This window comes from Schistocerca piceifrons, chromosome 1 (assembly GCF_021461385.2).
Source record: "Schistocerca piceifrons isolate TAMUIC-IGC-003096 chromosome 1, iqSchPice1.1, whole genome shotgun sequence".
NCBI lineage: Eukaryota > Metazoa > Arthropoda > Insecta > Orthoptera > Acrididae > Schistocerca > Schistocerca piceifrons.
The window spans coordinates 462,199,861-462,224,743 of record NC_060138.1 but is presented as its reverse complement, the minus strand read 5'-3'; the positions used below and the strand labels follow the sequence as shown (position 1 = coordinate 462,224,743).

The 24,883-nt window shown below is 44.3% G+C and overlaps 1 protein-coding gene across 1 annotated transcript in view; it reads left to right on the top strand.

Moving 5' to 3' along the window:
- Positions 1–442: 442 nt before the first annotated feature.
- Positions 443–24,883, top strand: part of LOC124793832 (ubiquitin-like modifier-activating enzyme 5) — a 122,486-nt gene continuing 98,045 nt past the window's right edge. Inside the window, exon 1 of the mRNA XM_047258051.1 lies at positions 443–685. Within this exon, the coding sequence (XP_047114007.1) occupies positions 537–685 (149 nt within the window). The 5' untranslated portion in view covers positions 443–536. The remainder of the gene's footprint in view (positions 686–24,883) is intronic.

Here is a 24,883-nt window from a genome sequence, read left to right as displayed (position 1 = left end):
GCTAAAAAGTGAACGTCACTTCCACCGTTGACTCATTCGCAATTAGTGAATCACAAGAATGATACCTTTATGATTTTCCTTGGTTCATGATATCTGATGTTTATAGTGGCACCATCGGGCAAAACAACAAGAACAGGATAGGTCCGCGGATATACCTGTCGGTGTATCTTACATACACTTGCCGTATTACTATTTAAATGGCGTTTCATTTCACACTTTCCACTCTCATAAAGACATGGCAAGCGTCTGAATTCTCTTCGCAACAAAGCTGACATTACTTCCACGTGGTACAAAACGAAATCTTGTAAACTTAAAAACAATTAGCACTGACAACTACAATAAAATTTCATTCTACTCTTCAGTTTTAACTCAAAGATCACAAACGAACATATTCCAATGTTTATAGCGTCAGAGATCTTTATGATTCGATCGTTTCAGCCAGAGAGAATAATACGGTAGAAGCACAAGGTGACAGGTGGCACGTGTGGATAAACAAATTGACAGCTGTTGTAAGATACATTTTGAATTGCTCAGAAATGGACTCGTGTAGTGTGGAGAAACTGAAAATTCGCATAAAAGAATTAGAAGAGGAACTCCAGAAGGAGAAACAGAGAAATTCTGGAGACACAGTAAGACAAAAAATTGGACAGATGTCAGCAGAAGTTGTCGACTCAAACCCGTATAGGTAAATATATACACTTAGCGAATTGTGGTAAATTAGCAATAATGTCTGAGCCGAACACGAACAAGTTTCGGTGCAGTTTACCGGAAATAGTATGTAGATACAACTATTGTGTTTAAATTTTTGATTTCGCGGTTTGAGTATATGGAATGCTGATTACAGCTAGTTATATTAATTCATGAACACTGAGCAGTTTTACACACGGAGTGGAATGGTAAGAGAGAGCGAGGGAATCGGGGAACTCATACAAATACCTGGGTGTAACGGTTTGTACGGATAATCACCCGTGATTAGTTCTAGAATATTGCTAAAATGTGTGGGACCCATACAATATAGGACTAACGGGGGATTTTGAACGTATACAGAGCAGGGTACAACGAGTGGTCACAAGTTTGTTTAATCTGTGGGAGAGTGTCACAGAGATACTGAACGAACTGAATTGGAAGACTCTTGAAAATAGCCACAAACTACCCCAAGAAAGTGTATTAACAAAGTTTCAAGAACCGGCTTTAAATGATGACTCTAGGGTTGTGTTGCTCACATAGGGATCATGAGGATAAGAGTAGAACAATCTCTGCACACACAGAAGCATTCAATCACCCATCCTTCCCGCACTCAATATGTGAATGGAATGGGAAGAAAACCTAATAACTGGTACAATTGGACATACCCTCTGCCATTGACCTCACGGTGATTTGCAGAATATAGATGTAGACGTAGAATTAAAAACATTATTCTGCCACTGATTTGGAGGCCTGAGGTTTATATTTCTTGTGGAGTTTTTCAGCATTTCTAATACACAGGAGAAGCAGTCATAAATTTGTATGTAGTCTGCAAATTGCTGATTAGGTCGCTGAGGCAAGTGTCATTGACTGAACGTAAAATGACTTTATTAATTTAGTATTACATGTTTCGATGTTTGCCATCATCAGATATCCTGGTAGGACTGTAAGGTAAGTTAAGGTAATAGGCATGGCCAGAGTCTGTTCACGTCTCTTACATTTACAACATAGCTGTTATGTCCTCTGGTACATGTAACTACGATGTCTACTGGTTGCTTACAGTCCCAGGATATCTGATTATGGTAAACACTAAAACATGTAATACTGGGTTAATAAAGTTATTTTGCATTCAATCAATGACTTTTATTCAATGAACTATTCAGTAGTTTGCAGACTATGTATATTTTTCAACAAGTTTGCATGCCTCCTTCATTACATTAGATGAGATAGGCCTTTATTACTACAGATATCCAAACAGGGTGCACAAAACTTCTGAGGGCCTGAAGATGAGGTTTTGAGATACAGTGATTTATAAAGAAGAAACTGATTGCCATCTTCTTTGCAGTAAGAGGAGTGTAGTGTTTGACAAAATAGATTAACAGCTGTAAAATAGACTGATAAACAGGCTCCAGTATATTAGGACATGTTTTTATGTAACAGATCTGAAGATTGTCATCATAGACCGAAACCTGTAGCCTGATGACACAAAAAAAAAAAAAAAAAAAAAAAAAAAAAAAAAAAAAAAAAAAAAAAAAAAAAAAGGTGACCATAGGCATGAAGTAAGGAAATTTTGGCTCATAGCAGTTATCCAGTGTGGTTGACAAGATTTCATCCCAATTACAGAGCCTTGCTGCCTTTTATTGTGCTGCTTCCCAATTTTTGTCCAGGACTGAATGATAGATCTTATGTAAGATGGAGTGATGTTGTTAAGCACAAGGAGTTAACGGAAACGTCCGATTCCACCTGTCTGCTTTGACCAAAGACATCATCAATATGGTGGAAATGACCATTCACAACAACTCCCATATCGCGACTATGACATCATTACGTAAACATGACAACAAACACAAAAATAAATCGAAAAACCATCAAACGCATATTCCTCCAAAAATAAAATGAAACTAACGGGACAAATGGGGGAAATTGGGGGTTTTTGGGTGGGGACAAACTAAAAATAAACACATGCCACTAAACCAAATGACAAAAACGATAGTATAAAATGACGACCACCTTCCCAAAATCAACTAAAAACAATATCCACTGGAATCGAACACTTCCCTTGACCTACATAGGTCAACAGAAACTACCGATACCAAGTCATAAAACCCAAAACTACAACCACATCCACAATCATCAGTACCTCAAAAAGCGCAACAAACCAACAAAATCGGAATCAAACATTTCCCTTGACCTTTATAGGTCAACAGCAACTACCGACACCACACTATAAATCTCAAAACTTTCACTACCACCACACTTAATACTACCATAAAAAAACCTAGAAAATCAAAATTGGAATCGAACACCTCCCTTGACCTGTTATCCTTACGACATCTCCAGATATAGCCACCTCTGGTCCGAGACGCCAGAACTTTAGTAATCCTCTTTTCTTCACGACACTGAATACTTCACGACTTCATCCAAAAATCCGAATAGTTGAAGAAATTTTATTAGAGACAATGCACTGTCCCCCATCATCGCCGACAACTAAAAACTGTTGACCTTGTCAGTTGTATCCATATCTACCAAAGACATAAATAAAGCAATTTACCAAAATTCACGCATGACGAACAGAAAAAAACTACAATAATGTTGACATAACAAAACCAAAATCGTTAACTCGCTGAAAAATATTCGGCTGAAAGCACAGTCATTACCGATACCACACAAGTGCAATGCTACCACGCAAATGAACCCCATACGCTACATAACACGCTACCCATAAACACACCACCAGAGAGAACCACCGACCCCAACAATACGCTTCCTATAAACATGCCATGCACACAAACTAAACCAAAAACATCACCTAACACACAAACACACCACCGATCACATCAAAATGACACCTACAAACACGCCACACTCACAAACTAAATTCCGCACCGTCGTGACGTCACAACGCCCCAACAGCCTTATGTCATGGGTCAAAGCTGACGGGTGGGATTGGACGCTTCCATTGACCCCCCCATCCCCACCCCTCCTCCCCCTTATATAAGCAACATACAAGAATGGTTAAGAAAGAGCTTAGCAATTACAAGCAGAAGGCACCCAACAGATCGGAGTATTCCAGAGACTTCACCTTAGATAAGAACAGTGCAGTACTCAAAATAATGGAAAAAAGCCATGACTCCAGGATTTGATGGGATACACCCAGAGTTCCTCATCAGTTGAGTAAACAAGACTCTTAAGTAGCTTGAGAGCTTTTCATCAATATTATTCTATTTAAGTAACCTTCCACGAGCTTTCAAAAGAATAAAAATCAAACCTATTCTGAAGCATGGTAAACCAATGAATAAAGCTGTTGGTATCGTCCAGTCACCCTGCTGAGCAATTGCTGCATGCTTTGACAGACTCGTCCTTAACAGACTCACTCAAAAGATATATGAGGTTACTCCCATCAAGCAAGAAGGATTCAGACTGAACAGAAGTTGAACAGACCATGTACTTAGCTTAACCACACACACATATAAGCTGTGTTCCAATGAGGACTTAAAATTTCAGTGGGTTTTGCTGCTCTTGCAATTTCAAATGATACGGGATGGTAACAAGGACCTCTGTACAAATTCGCGAATTTTATAACACTGCCAAAACATAATTAGGCTCTTAAACATTTTATCTGAGAGATACTAGCAAGTGGTCCTCAGTAATCGATTAAGCAGACAGAAGAAACTTAATAATGATCTTCTTTGGGGCTCAGCTTTTGGCACCAGATATGCTCAACTTATATCGTGAAACAGAGTCAAGGAAGTTCATCTATGTGGAAAGTCTGGCTTTGGCCACTCAACAGAGAAGACTCGAAACTGGTGAAGAGCTGCTCTCTATAGTTCAAAGTACAACACCTGAATGAAGACTGAAGTTAACTGCTTTCATGTTAACAATGGAATGGTCAATGCAAAGCTAAATGTCACCTTAAATGATAAAGTCGTCCGCCACCAAGACTCCCGAAAGTATTCAAAAGTAATTCCTGATAGACTCTTGTCTGACAAGAATCACATAGGTAACACAACAGCAAAGCTGAAAGTGTGCGGTAGCATCATACAGAAGCTGAGCTGGACCTCAGGGGATGCAAAAACTACAAGATTATCGTGCTCTTGCTTAGGACTCATATACTCTACTGCTGCTCCATTGTGGCTTAATGGTTCATATGTGAGAAAAATCGATGTTTAGGTAAATACAGCTATGAGGACAAGAACAAGCTGCATTACATATATTCCTCTTCATGTGTTACCAGCTGTAAGCCGCATTATGCCACCAGATTTTTGAAGACAGAATGCCCTTCTGAAGGAATAAGAAAAATTAATCAAAATTCTCCAGCTCCCAGTCCATTCTGATGTGGCTGCACTTAGAATGAGCCAAATAAAAACCAGACAGTTACTTATCATATTGACAGAATATCAATGGTCAGAAGAAATATCAGATCCTCATAAGACTCTGGTAAATGACCACCTGGCATGGAGTTACTGTACTATCATTAGGGAGGGGTTAACATGACTTGTACAGGCCACGACATCTATGCAGAGAGCCTCCACTGATGGGGGAAGGATTCATCTTCACAATGTGACTGTGGGAAGGAATGATATACTATCAGACACATTGTAATAAGGTGTAGCAGGTGAGCTTACCAGAGAAATGTAGAAAATTTTAGTGAAGCAACAGAGGCAGCCCTGGAATGAATTAAGAAGTTAGACGTTAATTTTTAGGTTTAGTGTTTTAGTTCTATTTGTTTTGTAAAATCATACAATTTATGTATATTAGTTGCACTTCAGTGTATATTGCCATACACTACATAAATATGTACTGAACAGTACTCAGCTTGTGAGTAAACCAGAGCCAATACTGCTGTTTTCAGAGTGTTTTCGATGGTTCTCTGTGAGGTTATTATTTGCTGTTTCAATAGTTATCCAGAATTTTGGTCTTTGCAGCTGTTTCCCAAAGATGGTTCTGATAGATAAGTGCCCTATGCAAAGTGATGCCCAGGTACTTTGCATTGCTGTTATACTGTGTCTGAATAGTAACTGCTTGCCGGTGGTAGTTTGCATACTTTTTGCTCAGCTAGAATGCTGCAACTTCTCTCATCAGCAAATTTAGTTTTAGTTTCCACCTTCTGAATTATTTAGCCAATAATTCACATCTTCTACCTTTAGTTCTTATGCTTCTAAGAAACTGGCCTGTTGAGCCATTAGACAGAGGCACCAGCATATATATGTTTGCAATACAATTTCTACCATGTTTAGGTCGAACAGTGTGGGGGAGGGAACTGGACATTGAGACAAGCCATTTTTCAGTTTGTAAAATTTACGCTAGCTACATGTGTTTGGAATAGAGTAGGAACAGAGGACTATTAGCATATTATCTGATAAGGAGATTATATTTCTGCAGGTAACTATTTTGGTCGGTTTCATTAGTAGTCCGTCTTCCAAACTGTGTCGTGTGCTGCTGTTTTCAGTCTAGGAAGACAACAACACCTTTGTGTGTGTGTGTGTGTGTGTGTGTGTGTGTGTGTGTGTGTGTGTGTGAAGTCAATTTTCAGACTTTCTTAGGACTATTTGTTTATATCATTGTCCTCTACACAACTTTTATGTTCATACCTAGAATATACAGAATCACTGTGTGTGTGTGTGTGTGTGTGTGTGTGTGTGTGTGAGAGAGAGAGAGAGAGAGAGAGAGAGAGAGAGAGAGAGAGAGAGAGACCTCTAACAGAAACAACTACAGCTAAACAAATCGAGCAGATGCTTAAAACATGCAAGAAATTAGGGGGATTCTCTGTTGTAGTGAAAAGCAGAAGTTTTTTTAACACAAGAAGAGATGGGATCTCCTGTCACAATATTATGAGTATTGACGCAATTTTGTCATATGATAACATGGTTGGAGACTGTAGCTGTTATTTGAAGACAAATGTTGATGGTGTTGAGACAGCAACGAGCCACAAATTTATTTTCGGTTCCTTTATTGAAAACGTACCGTTACTGGTTTCAAATCATTATGATTCATCTTCAGATGATATTCATGCTTTCATTACAACATGTGGTATGTTTTTTTTTACAGATTAATTCTTGTGAAATGTCAGCTTGGAGTGTCTTTTTTCATAGTTTTCGTCCAACAGGTGTGAATACATTCCCACTGCATTCTTATTGTTGCACAAGTAAATTTTTCTCACTGAACACTTTGGATCTGTCACAGAATAGATTCCTAATGTGCACCACATGTTTTGATACATACAAAGTGCTTACAAACATATGTATGTATTAAAACATGTGGTGCACATTAGAAATCTATTCTGTGACAAATCCAAAGTGTTCAGTGTGAAAAATTTGTGTGTGCAATGATAAGAATGCATTCACATCTGTTGGACGAAAACTATGAAAACAAACACTCCAAACTGACATTTCACGACAATTAATTTGTAAAAAAACGCACCACATGTTGTAATGCAGTCATGAAAACCATTTGAAGATGAATTGTAATGATTCGAAACTGGTAACGGTACCTTTTGAATAAAGGAACTGAAAATAAATTTGTGGCTGGTTGCTGTCACAGCACCATCAACATTATGAGTATTGATGCAAAAGAATTGGCCTACTGCAGGTATGGTCTCCTGAAGAGTAGCAGAGGTCTGAAATATTACAAATCAGCTCAATGGTGAGCTTGAAAAGACTTCTACATTATTAAAACTTTTGATTCTCTACAGCCCCTGGAATGCGTTAAGGTAGGATACCTCTGACTGAAAGTATAGCTATAAATCTCAAATCCCCTGTAATGTTTTGAGTGTCAGTGATGTGGTCACGCAACACTTGAATGCAGTTAGTAGGTAATGTGTAGCTTATAAAAACATCTCTCAGAATTACGTGCGAAAGCTTAAACACAAATACATGCTTCTACAAGATTATTTGAAAAGCAGCCACTATTTACACACTGGTAACAAACAAATCAGTCAAACGAAGTATGGAGGACATTAAAATAAGCTTCACCGCAACAAGGAATTTGGAATGGACATCAGGTCAAATAATCATGAGTCCTATAACTGCTCTTTATCGATGTGGGAGATGGATTCGTCACTGAGGATAGTCCTAGTGTGCTCTGTCATGACCAAACTTGGTACCATTGCATCAAGGTTGATGACACCTGTGCAGCAGCCTGCACATGCCAGAGAAACCAGTGGACAGTATAAAAACGTGGATGTAAGTTGCTACTTTGCATGATTTTAGTGTCAGTGTTAAGAAATGTTTTTGTAGTTTATTGGCAATTTTTTTTAAAATTATTGAATATTGTTTTGGTGAAGAGAAGTTTACCCCCCCCTCCCCCCCCTCACACACACACACACACACACACACACACACACACACAAGCTGTGGTCAAGTGTATGTGAGTTGCATTTGCATGAGAGAGAGAGAGAGAGAGAGAGAGTGTGTGTGTGTGTGTGTGTGTGTGTGTGTGTGTGTGTGTGTGTGTGTGTGTGTGTGTTGCCTATCTTTGACAAAGGCCTTATTGGCCAAAAGCTAACTTTCTATCAGTCTTTTTGTTGTGCCTTTGTGCGACTTGACATCTCCGCTGTTGTACATTGCCAAGACTGATGCAGAGCCATTGACAAATTGTAATGAAAGCTCGTAATGGAAGCACATTATCCATGATTATTCATTTGTATAGGTGGGTGAAACACACTAAGGAGATTGCTTATACGAATCCCATCCCAGTTAAGATCCCCCTGCGGGGTTAGAATAGGCCCGAGGTAATCCTGCCTGTTGTAAGAGATGACTAAAAGGAGTCTCACACTTCTCTGCCCTATGAGTTCAGGTCCCAATCCATGGTTTGACCTGCCACTTTCAAAGTTCTACAGAAGTGCAGGCTATGTGGGGAAGGATGCCTTACGTGGTGCATGAGTTATCCTTGGTGCCCTTAGATTCAATCTCCTGAATCCCTTGTCATGGCTTTGCATCTCCACCTGCGATTCAATTATTTGGGCAAGGACACTTTCCGCGGTATGTCATCTTCTTCCGTTGTCTCCTGTCCTCTTTCACCCCCATGACAATATTGAATTTCTCTGTGCCAAATATCCGCCATAGTGGCCAGTCTGTTGTGGTGCGGCCGTCATGTACCCATTTTGTGGTAGCCCTCTGACAACACAGGGATCACACTGCTGATGCCTGAGCTGTAAACTCCCCACATAAGCCAAGGAGTAGACGCCTGTCTTCCTGGGGTATCAGGACTCTGGCAACAGCCATCATGCCAGTTGGCCTTTGCTGTGACTGGGTGACGCCCTTGGGGAGAGCTCCTGATCGGAGTGGGTGGCATCAGGGTGGATGACCCGCAATGAAGTGGACTAAGTCATTTATTGCTGGTGACTGTAAGGTGCCAGCAGTCTCTAAGAAGGGCAAGATCGAATACAGTGCCGACAGGTATGACCCTAAATCGTTTCCCTCCCTCACTAAACCATGGGAGGAATGTAGGGCTACGGAACAGAGAGAGAGCCATATTCGCCTTGGTTTTTAGTCTGTAGCAGAACTGATGGGGACTCCTTTCTATCTACGAAGACTCAATTTTTCGTTGAACACATTGAGGATGAGTTTGGAGAAGTGACAGCACTGTCCAAGATGCGAAAATGTACAGTCTTGATTCAGGCAGCATCCACAGCCCACTCCCGAGCTTTACTCTCCTGTGACAAGCTGGGTGTTATTCCTGTTTCCGTCACTCCCCATAAAAACCTCAACATGGTCACCTCTTGCAGTTCGACGACGAGCTCTACGCCAATTTAGAATAGCTGGGTGTTCATTCCATCTGGCTCATTTAAAAGGGGCCCAAAGACAACAGGGTTGCTACCGGTGCCTTCATCTTGGCCTTTGAGGGTGATTCATTGCCTGAAACTGCCAAGGTGATGGTTTACCACTGCGATGTTAAACCATACATCCCTCCCCCTCTGCAGTGCTTAAAGTGCTGGAAGTTAGCGCACATGTCTTCTCGCTGCACTTCCAGTGCCACATGTCGAGACTGCGGACAGCCACTGCACCCAGATACTCTGTGTGTGCCTCCTCCCACTTGCATCAACTGTGGAGAGCACCACTGCCCCTGCCTGCCAGACAGCCCAGTACTCCAAAAGGAGCAGAAAATTGTGGAGTACAAGACATTGGACCGGTTGACTTACACAGAGGTTAAATGTAAATTTGAAAGATTACACCCCATTTGGTTGACGTCGACTTATGCTGCAGCTATGTCACCATCGCCAACCCCTGCCGAAGAAACAACAGCCTCCTCCGGCTCCTCTTGTGCTGAAGGGGTCCCTTGGGGCTCTCTCTCCCAAGGTCTCCACTAACACCACAGCGGACGCTCGCCAGTGGCTCAAGGAGCCAAAAGCTGCTGGACGAAGAGCTTCACAGTCTTCCTCCGTGCCTGAAGCTCCTTCGGAGAAATCTTCCCAACAAGCTCCTAATGAGAAGTGAGAAAGCAAGCACCTTCTTGCGCGCTTCATGCCGTCCCAGTCTCATGATAACATAATCCTCCAGTGGAATTGTGGCAGTTTTTTTCCACCATCTGGCTGAGTTACGGCAACTCTTAAGCCTTACATCTGCTTTCTGCATTGCTCTCCAGGAAACCTGGTTCCTGGCAATGCGGACTCCTGCCCTCCGCATAGGGGGTATTACAAGAACCGCAGCGACTATAACAGAGTGTCGGGTGGAGTTTGTGTCTATGTCCTGAACTCAGTATGCAGTGAACCTGTGCTCCTTCAAACCTGCTAAATAACTGTCGGCAATGTATATTTTCCTGCAGATGGTGCATTACCCCTGAACGCATTGGCTGCACTGATTGATCAACTCCCTAAGCCTTTCCTACTTTTGGGAGATTTGAACACTCATAACCCCCTTGTAAGGAGGACTGTGCTTACTGGCCGAGGTAAAGATGTTGAAAATTTACTGTCACAATTTGACCTCTGCCACTTAAATACAGGTACCCCCACACTTTTCAGTGTGGCACATGGCACATATTTGTCCACTGATCTCTCGGTTTGCAGTCTTGGCCTTCTCCCGTGTATCCACTGGAGAGCACATTATGACTTGTGTGGTAGTGACCACTTCCCCATCTTCTTGTCACTGCCCCAGCATCAGGCCCACAGACGCCTGCCCAGATTGGCCTTAAACAAGGCAGACTAGGATGCTTTCACCTCTGCTGTCACTGTGGAATCTCCCCCACATAGTAACATCGATGTGGTGGTTGAGCAGGTAACTGCAATGATCATTTCTGTGGCGGGAAAAATGATCCCTCATTCTTTAGGGTGACCCCGGCGAAAGACAGTCCCTTGGTGTTCGCCGGAAGTTGCTGAGGCAATCAAGAAGTTTCAGCGAGCTCTACAATGGCATAAGTGGCATCCTTCCCTGAAGCACTCATAGCCTTTAAACAGCTCTGTGCCTGCATTCGCCAGCTTATCAAAAGACGGAAACGCAAGTATTGGGATATATACGTCTTGACTATTGGGTGCCATACGTCACCTTCCCAAGCCTGGGCAAAGATTAAACGAGTTTTTGGGTACCGGACCCCAACAGGTTTTCCTGGTGTCAAAATAAATAGCGTGTTATCTAACAACGCAAACTCGATTGCTGAGCACTTTGCTGAGCACTATGCTTGCGCCTCTGTGTCGTAGAATTATCCCCCAGCCTTTTGCACTCTGAAACCACGGATTGAAGGGAAAGTCCTCTCGTTCACTACACCCCACAGTGAACCCTATAACACCCCATTTACAGAGTGGGGACTCTTCAGTGCCATTGGACATTGCTCCAACTCAGCTCCTGGGCCAGATTGGATCCACAGTCAGGTGATTAAACTTCTCGTCTGACTACAAGCGACATCTCCTTGTGGTCTTTAACCGGATCTGGTGTCATGGCGTCTTTCCATCACACTGGCGGTGGAGCACCATCATACCAGTGTTCAAACCTGGCAAAATCCTGCTTGATGTGGATAGCTATCGGCCCATCAGTCTCACCAACGTTCTTCATAAGCGGCTGGAACGTCTGGAGTGTTGGCAGTTGGGTTGGGTCCTGGAGTCATGTGGCCTACTGGCACCATGCCAGGGCGGTTTCAGTCTGGGTCGCTCTACCACTGATCTACATCTACATCTACATGGATACTCTGCAAAACACATTCAATTACCTGTCAGACGGTTCATCGAACCACCTTCGCAATTCTCTACTATTCCAGTCTTGTACAGTGCGCGGAAAGAATGAACACCTACATCTTTCCATACGAGCTCTGATTTCCCTTATTTTATCATGGTGATTGTTCCTCCCTATGTAAGTCGGTCTCAAAAAAATATTTTCACATTCGGAGGAGAAAGTTGGTGATTGGAATTTCGTGAGAAGATTCCATCGCAACGAAAAACATCTTTCTTTTAATGATGTCCAGCCCAAATCTTGTATCATTTCTGTGACACTCTCTCCCATATTTCACAATAATACGAAATGTGCTGCCTTTCTTTGAACTTTTTAGATGTTCTCCATCAGTCCTATGTGGTAAGGATCCGACACCGTGCAGCAGTATTCTAAAAGAGGACGGACAAGTGTAGTGTAGCCAGTCTCCTCTGTAGGTCTGTTACATTTTCTAAGTGTCCTGCCAATAAAACGTAGTCTTTGGTTAGCCTTCCCCACAACATTTTCTCTCTTTTCCTTCCAATTTAAGTTGTTCGTAATTGTAATACCTAAGTATTTAGTTAAATTTACGGCTTTTAGATTAGACTGATTTATCGTGTAACCGAAGTTTAATTAGTTCCTTATAGCACTCATGTGGATGACCTCACACTTTTCGTTATTTAGGGTAAACTGCCACTTTTTGCACCATTCAGAAATCTTTTCTAAATCATTTTGCTGTTTGTTTTGATCTTCTGATGACTTTATTAGTTGATAAACGACAGCGTCATCTGCAGACAACCAAAGACGGCTGCTTAGATTGTCTCCAAAATCATTTGTATAGATAAGGAACAGCAAGGGGCCTATAACAATACCTTGCGAAATGACAGAAATCACTTCTGTTTTACTCGATGTCTTTCTATCATTTACGATGAACTGTGAGCTCTCTGACAGGAAATCACAAATCCAGTCACATAACTGAGATGATATTCCATAAACACGCAATTTCACTATGAGTCGCTTGTGTCAAAAGCCTTCTGGATAATCTTGTGTGCCTCAAGTCTTCCATCTGAACATCCTTTTCCAGATGCCAACACCTTGTTGCTGTCTTTTTTGGTTTACGAAAAGTGTATGACACCACCTGGTGACATCATATCCTTGCTACATTATGCAAGTGGGGTCTTCGAAGCCCACTCCCGAGTTTTATCCAGAAGTTCCTCCCGCTTCGTACTTTCCATGTCCAAGTTGATGTATCCCATAGTTCTCCCCATATTCAGGAGAATGGGGTCCTGCAGGGCTCTGTATTGAGTGAATCTATATTTTTAGTGGCCATTAACAGTCAAGCAGCTGCTGTAGGGCCATCCGTCATCCTCTCTGTATGCAGATGACTTCTGCATTTCGTGCTGCTCCACCAGTACTGGTGTTGCTAAGTGATGCCTACAGGGAGCCATCTACAAGGCGCAGTCATGGGCTCTAGCCCATGGCTTCCAGTTTTTGGCCGCAAAGTTGTGTGTTATGCACTTCTGTCGGCATCGTACCTTTCATCTGGAACTAGGACTTTTCCTTACTGATGATCCCCTGACTATACTGGAGACACATCAATTTTTAGGACTGGTTTTCGACACCTGATTGACTTGGCTTCTTCACCTTCGTCAGCTTAAGTGGAAGCGCTGGCATGCCCTCTGCTGTCTGAGAAACCCTCTATGCTGCTGCAGCTCTACAGAGCCCTTGTTCAATCCCGCCTTGACTATGACAGCCTGGTTTATAGTTCGGTGGCACCCTCGGCGTTGTGTTTACTCAACCCAGTGCACCACTGCGGCATTCGACTAGCGAAGGGAGCTTTTAGGACGAGTCCAGTGACCAGCGTCCTGGCAGATGCTGGAATCACTCCATTGCAGGTCAGGTGTGCGTAACTGTGCACCAGTTATGTTGACCACATGTGTAGTTCTCCTGTGCATCCAGATTACTGTTTCCTTTTCCCACTCACGGTTGTTCATCTCCCGCATCAGTGGCCCAGGTCAGGGCTTACAATTGCAGTTTGCATCCGATCCCTTCTAACTGAACTGGAGTCTATGCCTTTACCACTTATACTTGAGGTCCATTCACATGCACCTCCATGGTGTACACCTAGGCTGCGGCTTTGCCTGGACGTTTCACATGGCTCAAAGGACTCAGTTCACCCCGCTGCTCTCCGCTGTCACTTCCTCTCGATTCTTGACGTGTACCGAGGCCATGAAGTGGTTTACACCGATGGCACGATGGCTGCTGGTCATGTTGGCTTTGCATATGTCCATGGAGGACATATTGAAGAGCATCCTTGCCCGATGGCTGCAGTGTTTTCACTGCAGAGTTGGTTGCTATATCTCGTGCTCTCGAGCACATCTCCCTAGGGGGAGCCATTTCTTCTGTGTACTGACTCCTTGAGCAGCCTACAAGCTATCGATCAGTGCTTCCCTCGTCATTCTTTGGTAGCAACCATCCAGGACTCCATCTATGCCCTGGAACGGTCCTATCTTTCAGTGGTGTTTGTGTGGACCCCAGGACATGTCGGAATCCCAGGCAATGAACTTGCCGACAGTCTGGCCAAACAGGCTACACAGAAACCGCTTATGGAGATTGGCATTCCAAAAACTGACCTGTGTTTGCTATCGCATTGCCAGGTTTTTCGGCTTTGGGAGTTGGAATGGCATAGTCTCAGTATGCACAACAAACTGCGTGCCATTAAGGAGACTAAGAATGTGTGGCAGGCCTTTCGCAGGGACTCTGTGGTTCTCTGCCGGCTCCACATTGGCCACGCTTGGGCGACCCATAGCTACCTCCTGCGCAGTGAAGACCTGCCTCAGTGTCAGTGCGGCGCCCGGTTGACAGTGGCCCACTTTGACTGCCGTGTGATGAAATCTTCGGTTACCGGACTCGTTGCCGCTAGTTTTATCTGACTACACCTCATCATCTGGTTTAGTTCTATGTTTTATTCATGAGGGTGGGTTTTATTATTTGAACTAAGTTTTAGCGCATGTCCTTTGTCCCTCTGTGTCCTCCACCCTCGTGCTTTTAGGGTGGAGGTTTTAATGTGTTGCAGAGTGGCTGGCTTCTCCTTTTTATTCTCATGGTCATCCATCCATGGTAATCTGTTTTGTCGTTTTAATCTCTTCTACCTGTTTCTTGCGTTTCTGTGGTTTTCTTGTCCCCTTTTGTCCAATTAAGTGTTTGTTGCCCTTCTGTCGTTCTTGTGGTTTTTCCTTTCTCTGCGTTTTGTGTTGTCGGGCTCACTTGTTTTATTTTCACCCCTGTGGCATTGTTTTATTCGGAACAAGGGACCGATGACCTAGCAGTTTGGTCCCTTCCCCCATCTCTTAAACCAACCACCCAACCAGTTAAGTATTGGAATCACACCAGTTTTATGGAAACGTACTTAAAATCAGATCAGCTACATAATATGTATGTTATACAGGATGTGGCACAATTTTCTAGGTGCTACAGCCACCCAGAAAGAAATAAAATAAAATCTTTGTAGATTTTTTTTTTTATATAGTAAAATTTGGCAGACAGAATTATTTTCAAACTTGTGGAGAGAAGCAATGTTGGTCCCTCTCCTCAAACCAAGGAAAAACCAAACACGCCCCAGTAGTTACCAAAGTGTCACATTAACTAAGTGCTTAGGTAAGACCTTGGAATGTATGATGACTCATTGCCAACTATCGATCCTAGAGGCAAGGAAGTTCCTCAGTCGATTTCAGTGCAGGATTGGGAGGTAATCGTGCGCCATTAACAACCTGTCTCTGCTAGAGACCACTGTACAATGGGATTTCTTACAGACACAGCATCTGATATGCCCATTCTTTGAGATAGAAAAGGCATATTTTATTACTTCTTGAATAGCTCCATAAATGGGACTTCTATGAACACTTGGGTATGTATGTACAGTCTTTTCTGTACCAACAGTGTTTTAGGTATTGAGTTTGCAAAGATCTGTCTGACAACAGGAGAATGGTGATCAAGAATGTAATTTAAGCATAATGCTATTTGCCATTGGTACAATTAGTATAATGTCAGTGGTAATGATCGTAATGGAGTGCTCTTTATTTGCGGATGACACTCCAGTTTTTTGGTTTCTCTTCCAACCATGCAACAGCAACTTGTCAGCTGCAACTTCCTTACCATCAAATTTTTGTTGCCCATATTGATTTCAGATTTTTTACAGATAAGTTTGTGTGTTTTTTGATTGTTCACATTAGATTTTTAATTTACGTGATCCGCAAATACAGATTTGCTGATGTTTCTGGGCCTCATACGGGATTCCACACCACACACATTGTATGTGCAGGTAAGGTCCCTTAAGGGAGTGGACATAAAGAGCTCCCTTTGTCACAGGTCGTGATAGCTGATGGCTCCAATTTTATTATGCTCTTATGCGATCCCAACTGTATTATAGATGCACAATTTATGGATCAGAAAGACTTATGTACCTCAAGACCATAGGAGCTCTCCACCATAATGCAATTAGGCTGGCCTCTTGTATCTACAGGACCAACCATATACCTTGATACCTAGCTCGTATCATGAGACTGGGAGGTGTACCACTTGCCACACAATAGCAGCACACTGTAGTGTTTCAGGCATACTGGTGCTTCACTGTTCCAAAATAACTGCCATACCAAAAATTGCTCGCTGTCTCGTGGAAAAAATTTTCACAAACCGAGCATCTAGGCTATTTGAGATCTGTGCAAAGCACAATCTAGTAGTGCTTTGTGTGGACAGTGCTCTAATTGAGTGTTGGATGTGACTGCCAGCTTAGCTCCTGAAAAGGCTTGAAATAATTTTAGATTTTGTGAGCTAAGGAAAGAATTCACTCAAATATGTTTTTAATTTGACGTTTTATGAAATGTTAAATCTATGCCACAACTGCATATCTGTAGTTACAGATGGGTCGAAGCAAGGAGCACTCTCTTGGCTGCACAATGGTTTTCTCTGAGCACTTCCTTGAGACTCATTTATCAAAAAAAATTTACTACGTTCAATGGAGAAGTACATGTAATCTTGAAGGCACTGCAGCAGATGAGATGTATTTGTCCAGAGATATTCCTAGTCTTTTCTGACTCCTTGCATGCTCTTAAATATGTGCAACAATGATGCCCAAACAATTTTGAAGTCCAGATCGGAATACCAACAATTTTATGAAAAGAACATATTGGTACTAACCACAAAGCTGTCACACTGAGTTGCAGACAGGCAAACCAAAAAGACTGTTGTTTGGATTTCAATTTGTGTTCTTTACAGTAAGTAGTGATCCATCCCTTTCTCATCATGTGTGTCCAGCAGACAAATATTTTTCAACCATTGAGAGCTTTCTTCTCTGCCTGCAAATGTTCAGAAAGGAGGAATCATTATGCTGGGTGCGTGGGCAGAAGGGAATTCAGGAAGTGAATTAGTCAGTGTGGTAGCCAAGAAAGCACACACTCTTCTTCTTGTGACGAAATGTGCTTTCCTTCCTATGTGCTGTAGCCTCACAGTTGAGATGCAGCATTATGTGTTAGTGTAGAGAAGATTGGCTGGAAGATATTGCAGTTGGAATAACCAAATATGCAACCATAACATACCTCCTTCTGACCACAGTCCAATTATGCATGGCTTCCTGCACCAACAGGAGGACCTTCCAATGTCTGATACCCGTGGTGTATGTACTTCAGTATGCCCCATTTTAAATGAATGTATTTTGTGTTCAGAGAAGGTGGGCGGAGACTTAGTTTACCAAGTGATCTGTCCTCTATTCTAGCTGACAACACGGCAACTGTGGTTCAACTTTTTTTTTTTACGAAATATTTGACTTGCTCCCTTATCTTCTAGGGAAAAAAGTTTTAGTGAGTTATCTGTGTGGCTGGCTCGTCCTGACTTTTTTTTTGTAAATCATTACCCTGGCCCATTATCCTTATTTTTTATTTTAGCTTTTGCAGTAGATCAGTAACAATGTTAACAACACATTTTAGCACTGACAAATTTGAGACTTTTGCATTCTGTATGGCATGGTATGTCTGGGTAGGTGAATGTGAGTGTAAATGAGAGAGCAGGCAAGCAATGCTCCACATTTTGGACCAGATGGACCAGTCAGGACTGACCAACTGGCATGTCATTCTCTGCAAATGATAGCATTCAGATGAAGTATGTATGGGTTTGGGGTTAGCACACTACTCTTCCAGCCATAGTCGGCTTTCTAGATCTTGGAGCAGCTATTTCTGATTCAACTAACTCGTCAGTTGATATCATGATACTTGAGTGCACCTCGTTCCAGGTCAGACACACTGACCAGTGAGCTGTGGAAGCTAATGAAAATGAGAGTGATTGTGATTTTAAGTGAGATTATTTTTATACATTTTTAGTTTTGCTTGTTATAACGACATTCATATCAGACTATTTGTACAAGAACACTAATAACCTCTCTGTTAACCACCCTGAACCCACACAAACTCGCCCCTTAGTTAGTTACTTTCATGTAACTAATTTCCCGCATGAAAAATGCTGCAGTGTGACAGTACTCTTGTCGGAGACCCATTATTGAGAGAAGCCTGCAATTTATCACCCGTGAGTGTAAGAATGTAAGAGCTGAATTGTCCATTCTGTTATTATATGTGCTGTCCCAACTGACACTGTGGGAACTATAGGCTAGCCACCTCATAAAACATACAGAGTTTCTGTTTATTGAAATAAATTGTTTCATTGAGTTTCATATGTCGGAATTCCTGGTAGAATGTATAATGAACATATGAAGCCAACGATTTGCTTAATTTAGTTATGATAGACATGATGTGCAATAACAGATGATTTGATTTTATGGCTGTTTGATGATAATTATATTATCAATTATTTATATTAAAACTCCGTTTCTATCATCTCAGTTGACTTTACAGGTAGTGAAGCTTTTGACAACAAACTACCTATTCAAATGGAGTCATGTTTATGATATTGTTGCAGTTGCAACACATGTCTGTTGTAAGTCACTCACTAAGATTTCTTTATTTTCAAGTGCTGACTACTCCACTGTATGAAACTTCCTGGCAGATTAAAACTGTGTGCACGACCGAGACTCGAACTCTGGACCTTTGCCTTTCGCGGGCAAGTGCTCTACCATCTGAGCTACCGAAGCACGACTCGCGCCCGGTACTCACAGCTTTACTTCTGCCAGTACCTCGTTTCCTACCTTCCAAACTTTACAGAAGCTCTCCTGCGAACCTTGCAGAACTAGCACTCCTGAAAGAAAGGATATTGCGGAGACATGGCTTAGCCACAGCCTGGGGGATGTTTCCAGAATGAGATTTTCACTCTGCAAGTGCTCTACCATCTGAGCTACCGAAGCACGATTCACGCCCGGTACTCACAGCTTTACTTCTGCCAGTACCTCGTCTCCTACCTTCCAAACTTTACAGAAGCTCTCCTGCGAACCTTGCAGAACTAGCACTCCTGAAAGAAAGGATATTGCGGAGACATGGCTTAACCACAGCCTGGGGGATGTTTCCAAAATGAGATTTTCACTCTGCAGCGGAGTGTGCGCTGATATGAAACTTCCTGGCAGATTAAAACTGTGTGCCCGACCGATTAAAACTGTGTGCCCGACCAAGACTCGAACTTGGGACCTTTTCCTTTCGCGGGCCAGTGCTCTACCATCTGAGCTACCGAAGCACGACTCACGCCCAGTACTCACAGCTTTACTTCTGCCAGTACCTCGTCTCCTACCTTCCAAACTTTACAGAAGCTCTCCTGCGAACCTTGCAGAACTAGCACTCCTGAAAGAAAGGATATTGCGGAGACATGGCTTAGCCACAGCCTTGGGGATGTTTCCAGAATGAGATTTTCACTCTGCAGCGGAGTGTGCGCTGATATGAAACTTCCTGGCAGATTAAAACTGTGTGCCAGACCGAGACTCGAACACGGGACCTTTGCCTTTCGCGGGCAAGTGCTCTACCATCTGAGCTACCAAAGCACGACTCACGCCCGGTACTCACAGCTTTACTTCTGCCAGTACCTCGTCTCCTACCTTCCAAACTTTACAGAAGCTCTCCTGCGAACCTTGCAGAACTAGCACTCCTGAAAGAAAGGATATTGCGGAGACATGGGTTAGGCACAGCATGGGGGATGTTTCCAGAATGAGACTTTCACTCTGCAGCGGAGTGTGCGCTGATATGAAACTTCCTGGCAGATTAAAACTGTGTGCCCGTCCGAGACTCGAACTCGGGACCTTTGCCTTTCGCGGGCAAGTGCTCTACCATCTGAGCTACCAACGCACGACTCACGCCCGGTACTCACAGCTTTACTTCTGCCAGTACCTTGTCTCCTACCTTCCAAACTTTACAGAAGCTCTCCTGCGAACCTTGCAGAACTAGCACTCCTGAAAGAAAGGATATTGCGGAGACATGGGTTAGGCACAGCCTGGGGGATATTTCCAGAATGAGATTTTCACTCTGCAGCGGAGTGTGCGCTGATATGAAACTTCCTGGCAGATTTAAACTGTGTTCCCGACCGAGACTCGAACTCTGGACCTTTGTCTTTCGCGGGCAAGTGCTCTACCATCTGAGCTACCGAAGCACGACTCACGCCCAGTACTCACAGCTTTACTTCTGCCAGTACCTCGTCTCCTACCTTCCAAACTTTACAGAAGCTCTCCTGCGAACCTTGCAGAACTAGCACTCCTGAAAGAAAGGATATTGCAGAGACATGGGTTAGGCACAGCCTGGGGGATATTTCCAGAATGAGATTTTCACTCTGCAGCGGAGTGTGCGCTGATATGAAACTTCCTGGCAGATTTAAACTGTGTTCCCGACCGAGACTCGAACTCTGGACCTTTGTCTTTCGCGGGCAAGTGCTCTACCATCTGAGCTACCGAAGCACGACTCACGCCCAGTACTCACAGCTTTACTTCTTCCAGTACCTCGTCTCCTACCTTCCAAACTTTACAGAAGCTCTCCTGCGAACCTTGCAGAACTAGCACTCCTAAAAGAAAGGACATTGCTGAGACATGGCTTACGCACAGCCTGGGGGATGTTTCCAGAATGAGATTTTCACTCTGCAGCGGAGTGTGTGCTGATATGAAACTTCCTGGCAGATTAAAACTGTGTGCCCGACCGAGACTCGAACTCGGGACCTTAGCATTTCGCGGGCAAGTGCTCTACCATCTGAGCTACCAAAGCACGACTCATGCCCGGTACTCACAGCTTTACTTCTGCCAGTACCTCGTCTCCTACCTTCCAAACTTTACAGAAGCTCTCCTGCGAACCTTGCAGAACTAGCACTCCTGAAAGAAAGGATATTGCGGAGTCATGGGTTAGGCACAGCCTGGGGGATGTTTCCAGAATGAGATTTTCACTCTGCAGCGGAGTGTGCCCTGATATGAAACTTCCTGGCAGATTAAAACTGTGTGCCCGATTAAGACTCGAACTCGGGACGTTTGCCTTTCGCGGGCAAGTGCTCTACCATCTGAGCTACCGAAGCACGACTCACGCCCGGTACTCACAGCTTTACTTCTGCCAGTACCTCGTCTCCTACCTTCCAAACTTTACAGAAGCTCTCCTGCGAACCTTGCAGAACTAGCACTCCTGAAAGAAAAGATATTGCGGAGACATGGCTTAGGCACAGCCAGGGGGATGTTTCCAGAATGAGATTTTCACTCTGCAGCGGAGTGTGCGCTGATATGAAACTTCCTGGCAGATTAAAACTGTGTGCCCGACCGAGACTCGAACTCGGGACCTTTGCCTTTCGCGGGCAACTGCTCTACCATCTGAGCTATCGAAGCACGACTCACGCCCGGTACTCACAGCTTTACTTCTGCCAGTACCTCTTCACCTACCTTCCAAGCTTTACAGAAGCTGTCCTGCGAACCTTGCAGAACTAGCACTCCTGAAAGAAAGGATATTGCGGAGACATTGGTTAGGCACAGCCTGGGGGATGTTTCCAGAATGAGATTTTCACTCTGCAGCGGAGTGTGCGCTGATATGAAACTTCCTGGCAGATTAAAACTGTGTGCCCGACCGAGACTCGTACTCGGGACCTTTGCCTTTCGCGGGCAAGTGCTCTACCATCTGAGCTACCGAAGCACGACTCACGCCTGGTACTCACAGCTTTACTTCTGCCAGTACCTCGTCTCCTACCTTCCAAACTTTACAGAAGCTCTCCTGCGAACCTTGCAGAACTAGCACTCCTGAAAGAAAGGATATTGCTGAGACATGGCTTATCCACAGCCTGGGGGATGTTTCCAGAATGAGATTTTCACTCTGCAGCGGAGTGTGCGCTGATATGAAACTTCCTGGCAGATTAAAACTGTGTGCCCGACCGAGACTCGAACTCTGGACCTTTGCCTTTCGCGGGCAAGTGCTCTACCATCTGAGCTACCGAAGCACGACTCACGCCCGGTACTTACAGCTTTACTTCTGCCAGTACCTCGTCTCCTACCTTCCAAACTTTACAGAAGCTCTCCTGCGAACCTTGCAGAACTAGCACTCCTGAAAGAAAGGATATTGCGGAGACATGGGTTAGGCACAGCCTGGGGGTGTTTCCAGAATGAGATTTTCACTCTGCAGCGGAGTGTGCGCTGATATGAAACTTCCTGGCAGATTAAAACTGTGTGCCCGACCGAGACTCGAACTCGGGACCTTTGCATTTCGCGGGCAAGTGCTCTACCATCTGAGCTACCAAAGCACGACTCACGCCCGGTACTCACAGCTTTACTTCTGCCAGTACCTCGTCTCCTACCTTCCAAACTTTACAGAAGCTGTCCTGCGAACCTTGCAGAACTAGCACTCCTGAAAGAAAGGATATTGCGGAGACATGGCTTAGGCACAGCCTGGGGGATGTTTCCAGAATGAGATTTTCACTCTGCAGCGGAGTGTGCGCTGATATGAAACTCCTGGCAGATTAAAACTGTGTGCCCGACTAAGACTCGAACTTGGGACCTTTGCCTTTCGCGGGCAAGTGCTCTACCATCTGAGCTACCGAAGCACGACTCACGCCCGGTACTCACAGCTTTACTTCTGCCAGTACCTCGTCTCCTACCTTCCAAACTTTACAGAAGCTCTCCTGCGAACCTTGCAGAACTAGCACTCCTGAAAGAAAGGATATTGCGGAGTCATGGGTTAGGCACAGCCTGGGGGATGTTTCCAGAATGAGATTTTCACTCTGCAGCGGAGTGTGCGCTGATATGAAACTTCCTGGCAGATTTAAACTGTGTTCCCGACCGAGACTCGAACTCTGGACCTTTGTCTTTCGCGGGCAAGTGCTCTACCATCTGAGCTACCGAAGCACGACTCACGCTCGGTACTCACAGCTTTACTTCTGCCAGTACCTCGTCTCCTACCTTCCAAACTTTACAGAAGCTCTCCTGCGAACCTTGCAGAACTAGCACTCCTGAAAGAAAAGATATTGCGGAGACATGGCTTAGGCACAGCCAGGGGGATTTTTCCAGAATGAGATTTTCACTCTGCAGCGGAGTGTGCGCTGATATGAAACTTCCTGGCAGATTAAAACTGTGTGCCCGACCGATTAAAACTGTGTGCCCGACCAAGACTCGAACTCGGGACCTTTGCCTTTCGCGGGCCAGTGCTCTACCATCTGAGCTACCGAAGCACGACTCACGCCCAGTACTCACAGCTTTACTTCTGCCAGTACCTCGTCTCCTACCTTCCAAACTTTACAGAAGCTCTCCTGAGAACCTTGCAGAACTAGCACTCCTGAAAGAAAGGATATTGCGGAGACATGGCTTAGCCACAGCCTTGGGGATGTTTCCAGAATGAGATTTTCACTCTGCAGCGGAGTGTGCGCTGATATGAAACTTCCTGGCAGATTAAAACTGTGTGCCAGACCGAGACTCGAACACGGGACCTTTGCCTTTCGCGGGCAAGTGCTCTACCATCTGAGCTACCAAAGCACGACTCACGCCCGGTACTCACAGCTTTACTTCTGCCAGTACCTCGTCTCCTACCTTCCAAACTTTACAGAAGCTCTCCTGCGAACCTTGCAGAACTAGCACTCCTGAAAGAAAGGATATTGCGGAGACATGGGTTAGGCACAGCATGGGGGATGTTTCCAGAATGAGACTTTCACTCTGCAGCGGAGTGTGCGCTGATATGAAACTTCCTGGCAGATTAAAACTGTGTGCCCGTCCGAGACTCGAACTCGGGACCTTTGCCTTTCGCGGGCAAGTGCTCTACCATCTGAGCTACCAACGCACGACTCACGCCCGGTACTCACAGCTTTACTTCTGCCAGTACCTTGTCTCCTACCTTCCAAACTTTACAGAAGCTCTCCTGCGAACCTTGCAGAACTAGCACTCCTGAAAGAAAGGATATTGCGGAGACATGGGTTAGGCACAGCCTGGGGGATATTTCCACTATGAGATTTTCACTCTGCAGCGGAGTGTGCGCTGATATGAAACTTCCTGGCAGATTTAAACTGTGTTCCCGACCGAGACTCGAACTCTGGACCTTTGTCTTTCGCGGGCAAGTGCTCTACCATCTGAGCTACCGAAGCACGACTCACGCCCAGTACTCACAGCTTTACTTCTGCCAGTACCTCGTCTCCTACCTTCCAAACTTTACAGAAGCTCTCCTGCGAACCTTGCAGAACTAGCACTCCTGAAAGAAAGGATATTGCGGAGACATGGGTTAGGCACAGCCTGGGGGATATTTCCAGAATGAGATTTTCACTCTGCAGCGGAGTGTGCGCTGATATGAAACTTCCTGGCAGATTTAAACTGTGTTCCCGACCGAGACTCGAACTCTGGACCTTTGTCTTTCGCGGGCAAGTGCTCTACCATCTGAGCTACCGAAGCACGACTCACGCCCAGTACTCACAGCTTTACTTCTGCCAGTACCTCGTCTCCTACCTTCCAAACTTTACAGAAGCTCTCCTGCGAACCTTGCAGAACTAGCACTCCTAAAAGAAAGGACATTGCTGAGACATGGCTTATGCACAGCCTGGGGGATGTTTCCAGAATGAGATTTTCACTCTGCAGCGGAGTGTGTGCTGATATGAAACTTCCTGGCAGATTTAAACTGTGTGCCCGACCGAGACTCGAACTCGGGACCTTTGACTTTCGCGGGCAAGTGATTTAC